Source organism: Mizuhopecten yessoensis, unplaced genomic scaffold (genome assembly GCF_002113885.1).
Source record: "Mizuhopecten yessoensis strain PY_sf001 unplaced genomic scaffold, ASM211388v2 scaffold10585, whole genome shotgun sequence".
Classification (NCBI taxonomy): domain Eukaryota; kingdom Metazoa; phylum Mollusca; class Bivalvia; order Pectinida; family Pectinidae; genus Mizuhopecten; species Mizuhopecten yessoensis.
This window is the reverse complement of record NW_018408620.1, coordinates 79,333-88,125: the sequence shown is the minus strand read 5'-3', so window position 1 is coordinate 88,125 and position 8,793 is coordinate 79,333. Positions and strand designations below refer to the sequence as shown.

At 37.3% G+C, this 8,793-nt stretch overlaps 2 protein-coding genes across 2 annotated transcripts; one reads left to right on the top strand and one right to left on the bottom strand.

The window, feature by feature from the left end:
* Positions 1–572: 572 nt before the first annotated feature.
* On the bottom strand, positions 573–3,355 carry LOC110461171 (innexin unc-9-like). Its single transcript, XM_021514517.1, has 2 exons — positions 3,172–3,355; positions 573–2,001 (listed from the first exon to the last, which is right to left on the bottom strand). Exons 1-2 carry the CDS (start codon positions 3,192–3,194, stop codon positions 777–779), a joined length of 1,248 nt encoding a protein of 415 aa, XP_021370192.1. The 5' UTR covers positions 3,195–3,355; the 3' UTR covers positions 573–776.
* Positions 3,356–6,223: 2,868 nt separating this feature from the next.
* LOC110461172 (innexin unc-9-like) lies at positions 6,224–8,592 on the top strand. Its single transcript, XM_021514518.1, has 2 exons — positions 6,224–6,285; positions 7,429–8,592. The coding sequence occupies exons 1-2, from the start codon at positions 6,278–6,280 to the stop codon at positions 8,588–8,590; spliced, it is 1,170 nt and encodes a 389-aa protein (XP_021370193.1). The 5' UTR covers positions 6,224–6,277; the 3' UTR covers positions 8,591–8,592.
* The last annotated feature ends 201 nt before the right edge of the window (positions 8,593–8,793 follow it).

Below are 8,793 nucleotides of genomic sequence, written 5' to 3'. Positions count from 1 at the left end.
TATTTACATTTCGGTTACATTGGCCTTATATAAAATGACCAAATCTCAATCGCCACCACATCACTATTTAGATGCAATGTGGATTGTAACTTCAAATACACTGTAACATGACTTTGCTGACTCCATCAGCCTTTGACCCTTCTACAATTGGTGGCCTCACTTCAAAACACAGGCAATTGTTATCAGTACTATTCCTCAATTCCCAGATACTTTTGAATGTAACCACATAGGTAAAACAATTTGTTGCGTATGCTACAAGCATTACTTTTGAGAACGTATTATATTCACTAGTACATCTCAAAGATAGTCTAAACATTTCAGCCTTTGTATGTAAGTACATCAGCAAATAGCCGACATAACAGCATTGCAGTGTAACTGTTTACAAACAGAAACACCTCATTCAACCCATTCAGTATTTTCCAGAATATTGTTTTGCATGCATTAGCGACGAATATATTATTATTATTATTATTTTTATTTTTTTTAAATGGGACATCGGAAAACGTTGGCGATAGACGAGTTGGCAAATACAACGAGGACATTATATTGAGATGTTTCTGTAGTAATTAAATAAATCGCTTCATTGCAACATGTTAGTACGGCATACGGTGCATACCGATATGTCATTACAATAGCATTTCGACATTATTTACAAAATCTAAATATATGATAAGATAAAATACAAATATTCAATCATGTGTTTAATTTTGAAGGGGAATTTCATGATCATTTATGTGGTGATTTCTCCGGATTCCAACAGGCCTAACTGATGGTGGTCACATTCTCTTAACACAAACTTCTTCCTCTTCCTGTACCTCTCCATTCAGACCGCCTACGTACCGGTTCCATAGTCTGTGTGTCACGTCATCAGTGAGAGGCTTGTGCCCTTTGCTTAATTGCCATAGATATACTAGTATATCCGACTTCAGATACTCGTACACAAAACGTTTGACAGTTAAAACATTCCCTACTTTCTCTGTATCGAAATACGTTCTTAACTGATACGAGTTGATTTTCTCTACAGTTTTCAAATGCATTTGTTGTATGGTATACAGGTGATGGAGGAATGAAAGCACGTTCATAGCAGACACAGAAAGAAGCATCACCCAAACCAGGAGAAATATCTTCTCGTTTAACATATTTGATGGCAGTGCACACTGTACAGTATAGGTATGAATGTTAGTATGCTGGCGAATTTTCAGGTCACAAAAAGCTGTTCTAGGAAATCTGCTGTGATCTTCCCACAATAAATTGGGTACCTGTGATAAGTAATCGATACCAAACCTGGTAAAGTTTATTCCGAGTAGAAAGTCTAAAAGGTAAAACTGCGAAACAGAGTTACCTATCATCAAAAACTCTGTTGCCATGAACCAAACTGTGTAGCAATATCCGGTAGGAATAAAGGGAAGTAATTTGGAATTACAAATTGCAGAATCTCGTAACTGTATAAGGCGGGTAAGATAGTTCTCAATGTTGTTAACACCCTTGGATTTAAGTTCGTTATCGTTGTCTTTATCTCCAAAGATGTGTCTGTCCATCATATCTATAGCGCTGACGTGATGGAACCCCTCTCTGATGGCCCCAAGGCTCCATAGCAACCGTGGTATGCAGAACAAGGTCGCCTGGAGGAGCAGAATATGAGAGACCCATGGATAGTACTTTAAAAGTTCGTCTTCGTTATCCTTGTCGTTGTCATTCACAGCACGGAGACTTTCTGGGATTGACAGCGGTTCGTCAAATGGTAAATAATAAAACCCCTTTGTAAAGCACACGGAGTTTGTGAAGTGGACACGTGACGTTGGAAACTCGGCCGGGCAGTAGCAGTATACAGATACACCTTCGTTGTCTTTGGCGAGAATGACGTCGACACCATACGACAGAAATGACAGGATAAAGAGAATGGCGGCAACAAATAAGTTCAGCCTCTGACAGAAAGTGTCTCCTGAGTCGTTCAGCTTCCGCAAGCGACTGGTTAGTTTAAAAGCTTGTGTGATTGGCAGACTGTAACAGAGATATATATTTTACTATAACTAGATATTAACAGATATATAAACATCGAACATTCAAGCAAGTTCGACAAAGTTTATAAACGAGTTAGGTGAGAAACAATACTTCGAAACAACAGGAATATCTTGTGTAAATTGTTGTGTTGTAGAACGAATCTCTTGGTTTTCTTTGGTGATATAAAAAACAGGTTAGGAATGTCATGAGTTTATTATAATATATTTACATTTGCGATGCAATGTCACCATATAAAGCAAAAAAACAACGTTCCGGTGATAAGACTACGGTTGTTGGACATTTAGGACAATACAAAGTCTTGTCAGTAAAGTTAACATAAATGTATGACATCTTTAATGGATAACAGCAACTGATGATACACCAAAACAAAATTCCAAACAACAGTATGAGTAAATAAGTTAGCAATTCTCATAAATAGAAATCCTGAAATTATAAATATACGAATTAATCTTGTCACGTCGGTGTGACGTAATGTATGCCACTATATTGTACAACGTATATAGGTGTCAGCAGTACTCCTTAATCCTTGTAGGTAGTATGCCACTTGAAAGACGCTTAAGTCTGATTATTTACAAAACGAGAACTGTTTATGTATATTAAAATTAGTAAACTAAATTTCGGTTGAAAATATATCAGATTAAATACAAACAACAGTTATGAACAAATATATAATCTAAAACACGAACATCAAAATGTATTCATTTAAATAGATGTTGATCGCGCAAGTTCCAAAGCAACAAATCGCCAGATATGAAAATTACTGCTGCTGCTCCGCGGAGTCCCGATGCATGTTACTACGAAATTGTTGCTATTAGACGGAATATTTCCACCAATTCAAGTAAATTTACTGTGTATCGTTAATGATATATAAACAACACGTGAGGGGTTCTTTTGGGAACATGCAAATTTACTAATCTTATAAAGATGAAAATATTTTTTTAAATGTACAAAAATGATACGCAACTATAGACTCGTTAAAATAAACTACATAAAAAATACGTAGAATCAAATATCAAATTATCCATACGTGTAATTATTCTAAATCCGAAAATAGTTATTTACACATATCTTCAAATATCATGTATATTTTAAATGCATACGCATAGGGTATACAAATAATACTGATTACATAAGTCGTATTCAACTTACTCGGCAGAAAAGATTTTTGTCATTATTCACAGTAGTCTCAGCAATGGTGTGTCTTTCCTTTGGCGCCGTGTTACAGCAGTGTCCCGGTGTGTCGGTTAGGTAGTTCTCTTGGTGTGTCTTTCCTTTGGCGCCGTGTTACAGCAGTGTCCCGGTGTTTCGGACAGGTAGTTCCCTGTCACATAGAGGCCCGTGTTCCTGTTGAACTAACTTTGATATCGCTTATAGCTTTTTGAGAGGTTAACAGGGCGGAAATGAGGTTATCTAGATAGGGTATGATTAAAAAGAGATGTCACTCCCAAACTATACATCCATATCAGTATCTCATAAACTTGCTTTATGCCAGTCTGTCAATCAAGCAAGTATAAACTGACAGGTAACGACAAGTGCTACATTACCAAGAAATGCATCGCTGTTTCAAAGTAATTTAACTTGACCCCTAGAACAATTGGGTTTGTAAATCGATTGGAAGATGAAGAGTGTCAGCGTGGTTATTATTTAGTTTATTCTTAGTATTATGCTTTTAAACAAGTATCTCTCTATAAAAAAAATCTGAATAATTTCATTAAAATACGGGAAGTGTTTTCTGTGAGTTTTGTTAATCCTAGAACGTACATCTTGAGTTTTCGACGTCACACATAAACAAGGAAAAGAAGAACGTAACAAGGTCAATACACTAAATTAAATTAACTTTCTAAATTTTGTATGAAACAGAACTCGGTTAAACGAGAGGACAGCGACACAAAAAAAGAATAAAATCATGGATTCCTTAATAAACAGATGAAAGTATACCGAATAGTAACAACAAAACATTGTGAATATATCTCACGTGAACAAAATATGAAAATGTCTAAGGCGAAACATATGCTTTGCAAATGCTGTAAGAGTACTTATTTTAGCGGGGACCAAATTTTACCGCATTATCGATTTTTACAGATAACGCATTGATGAACTGGAACACTCACATTGAATACAATAGAAAACTAACTACAAAGCTGTTAAAATGAGTACGGTAGAATCTGTTTGGGTGTTCATCCTTATAAAACTGCCACCTGTCTAGACCATCGTTGAAGGCACAGCAAATAGTTTTGTTTGAAAATGGGTTAAGGGTATACGAGCTCAATGTGGTCATTTAGCCTTGTTTGACCCCATAGCTATTATCCAAACATCAGTGTTGGGAAGGCTACCCTGGTAATACGATGCGTTGGCTCTAATATAACAAACGAGGTCAAACGAGGCTGGTTATGTTGGTTTTATTTAGTTTAACGTCATATTAACAGCAAAGATCATTTAAGGACGTGCCTCCGAGTATGTTGTAGATACGTGCATGTGTGTATGTGTGCTGGGACCGGTAATGTTAGTGTACTTGCCTCCTTGTGATAGCGCGGATCTGATGCCGACTTTATAGTGCTATCTCACTGAAATACTATGCCGTAGGCCCCAAGCACAGCAATCCGCCCGATCACGTTATACTGACAACAGGTGAATCAATGTTACCATTACCCTTAACGCTAAAAGTTAAGCAGAGAATAACAACTGGCATTGTTAAGGACTTTGGTATGTCCCGGTCCGGGGACAGAACAAACTGCCTTCCTCATCTGGTCGAACGTTCAATATTAAAGCTAAACGTGAGGTATTACCAAGCAGGGGATAACGAACTAAAACGCAGTTAGAAGTAGAGAGAAATATTAAGATCCTAACTATTTCAATTGGTACAGCAGATTATGTAGTCGCTGTTGTGTCCTCAAGTTGAGGGCACAATGGCAAATCTCCAATTCCGCAGGGGTTCCCAAATTAGTCGCCTCTTACTATTTATTCAGTAGGTAACAGCAGGAGTATTCATAGCTCGATTCCAAACCTGCAGGTGTGACGAGGCATGTCAAGCAGGAATATTGATAATGGAATAATACACCAGATTTTCATTACATGAGTGAAAGTTTAACAAATATTTTGGTCCTTGAAACGGCCAAACATTGGGAAAACATGTTTTTTTTATTCAACGTGAACATTTTGTATGGCTTTTTCAACTTTAAAGCTGAAATATTTTGTCAACATTCAATGTGAAATGAATAATAACCTGTAAGTTTAAAGCAGCAACGTTTAAACACAAATGTCACCTCATAACGGATCTTTAATTGGTAGTTTACTTGGTGCAAACTATTTAATTTAAACTGTCAATAGCTTTTTTTTAACGCTAGAACAAATTTCGTGACCAGTGTAAATTCGAGAGGGAGTCTTACTGTGAGCTAACACGAAAAAATAATATCTCGCGAAAAATTAAGTGACTTACAGTAAATGTATGACAGAGTCTGTATTGAAGCGCTAGTGAAATACACAGGAAATAGCTTTATGTAACAAACCCTTGACTTCGGGAGACAAGGAGTGTCGGGGAGTGGAGAAATAAGATAATTCTAACTATGGTCGGAAAAGATAATTCTAGATATACCCCGCTATCTGGAAATAAAAGTATCACTTGGTATCGGATAATAATCCACGCTTTTAAAAATGTGTATCAGTAGGTATTCGTCGTCATGTGACCTTGTTATTGCAGAGACATTAAATACCACACAAACAAACAAACAGGTTTTCATGTACATCGAAGTAATCACCTAATATCATTTCTGGATTCTAAGGACATTTAAATTGGCACTATAAAATGTGTTAAATTAAATTAAATCGTATACCTTTAGAATAAAGGTTGTTCATTGCATTTTCCGCATACCAGGTTTTGCTGAAAATAATTATGGGTCCAACTGTTCTGTGGAAAAAAATCAAAATGTCCCCTTTTTAAGGGTTTTAAAATTATTGTCGGGGTATGGCAATGCGCTAACGAATCAACAAAAAGCTAAACTGGTAACGCTTTGCCAAAAAATTGGTCTATATTATAGTTTTTGGTGCATAGCGGATATAGTGAGTTCATTTCATTGTACAATGTTTGCAAGATATATCGATGTTTATTGACATAATTTTAAAAGATGATAATGTTTGGACTAAAACGCCCGATCTCGTCTCCTCAGAACGTGACCTCGCGAAGGTTAGATAGTGGAGACCGAATGTGATCGTTGTCAGTCCAGGAGGCCGTTCGTCACTGTCGGTGGTATTGACAGACATGGGATCGTAAGTATTGTGTTTTTGACAAATACGTTTGGTGTAAAATTAATCTAGAGTAATATAGTCAAAAGATTTAGAAAAGAACTTATATGTTGTAGCCTAACGTATGTTTTGACTATTTTACATGGTGGCTGACATACTCGTGCACCAGCAGTCCCCAGTATCGGCCGTAGCGCAGTTTACAGAAAACATTAGTTTAAGAATAACGTATCTGTTTTTAGCTGAAGGTGTTAATGTGTAAGGTTTACATATACATTTGTCACCTTCTGATGTATTTCTACCTGTAAACCAATCTAGGCTTCGGATCTATTTAGACATGAAATTTCATTATTTTTACACTTAACTCCACTAATGCGTCTTACCTGGACAAAACGAACACGTGGTTCGGTCAGACACGTATCCTTTGTTTGGCTGTCTGTGCCGAATTAGTGAATATAGAATACAGTGCAGATAGTTCCGTACTCCGTATTTCTTACGGAGCCTGCTGAAGGAGTTTCATGACACAATATACGCTTTAACTTTAATTTGAAGCTGAAAATTAGTCCAGTGTTCGTAAAACAAACTTTTGTAAAAATATCCGCGATCATAACTATACTGATGGTATAGAGGTATAGAGTAAATAAATTGGTGTATGACAGATTTTGTTGCCAACGTTATGATTTAGCACAGAATACTAGGTAAGCTGAATAAGATTAGAACTGTTTGACACTACATGTGGTCTTGGGTACATTACATTTAACCCAAAGTCAGTATTTTGATATTTTGATTTCTAAAGGAGGCACGGTAGTCTAGTGGTAGGACACAGGGCTCGTGACCGAAGGGTTGCTAGTTCGAGTCACGTCACGGCACTGTGTTGTATCTTTGAACAAGATACGTTACTCCGCTTGTTCCAGTCTACTCAGCTGTAAATGACTACGTGGTTGGGAAGCGCTAGGATTGTAGAGTGCAAGCTGTGAGCGCCGAAATGGCAGTACCGGCTGTATACTCCCCAGGGAGTTGAGAAAGATGTTGGCTGGTTGCAAAGGCCCTATAACGCAGATAATACTTTGTGAACCGCTTTGAGAGATCCTATGAACTAGGATGTGAAAAAGTGGTATATAAGAACCTCGAATTATCATTACTATAATTTGAATGTTATTCTCATTCTAGATATGAAGATGCCTGCAAAGCAGTTGGCCGCGACAAAGACAACAAGGCGAATAACAACGTTTGTGAATTTTTCGTCCAGCATTTTAACAGCAGCTATTGCTCGCTTTTGTTTGTCCTAGCAACCATGGTGGTCGTTGCTAAGGAAGTGTTTGGTGAACAGATCAAATGTTGGTGTCCAGCCACATTTACCGACACACAGGTGAAATATACAAACAACTACTGTTATGTCAGAAACACCTATTATGTTCCGTTTGGACACACCATTTCACATTACCCTGAAGACAGGCAAGAACGCGAGATAACTTACTACCCGTGGGTGCCCATCATTCTCCTGTCTCAGAGCGTGTTATTTGTCGTTCCCAAATGGGCCTGGATGGAGTTTCAATCAAGTTCAAGTTGTAGTTTCGTATCTAAACTAACAAAGGATCAAAGTAGCTTCAACACAGAAGACCAATCAAAAGTCGCTCACATAATGAACAGATGGCTACGAAACCGTCTGCTCAAGACGAACAGGGGAATGTTGTTGCGTAGGAACATGTTTAGTTTCGAATTTTCTCGGGAAAGCTGTCTTGCAAGAGCTAATGTTTTCTGTTGTCTTTTGTACGCCCTCAATTCTATTGGACAAATATTTGTGCTGGACAACATTTTAGGAAATGAATTTCTCACAATTGGAATTGATATTTTGTTTGAAAATAATTACGAACAACATGGACTAGGTATGTTGCGTTTCCCGACTGTGACACTGTGTGATGCCGACATTCGGCGTATGACTAACGTTAAAACATATACTGTACAGTGTTCACTCCCCAACAATCTATTCAACGAAAAGATTTTCTTAGCATCTTGGTTTTTGCTTGTTATTCTCTCAATTGTCAACTTGATCAGTTTGTTTTCCAACCTAACAATTTTTATCAGACGACGCAGGAGTGTACTTATCAAGAGACTCCTTATCTGTAGCGAAAATCCGGTTAACCCATCACAAGATGTCGGAAATGACAGAGAATTATTTGACGAGTTCTCGGACACCTACCTTGGTGTGGATGGAGTGTTTGTGATATCTATGGTGGGTCATCAACTCGGGGCCGTGTACACTAGCGTCCTCGTCGAGAATCTATGGAACATCTTCTACGACCATAAAAATAACGACGAGAAAATAAACTGATGACCGTCTTAATCAAACGTGTACGTTTGTTTTAATAATAATAATAATTATAAATAATTAATAATAATAATTAATAAAAATAAAAATAATTGGAGGTTCTTATATACCACTTTATCACAACCTAGTTCGTAGGTCGTCTCAAAGCGGTTCACAAATTATCATCCGTGGTTATAGGGCCTTTGCAACTAGCCAGTACATTTCTC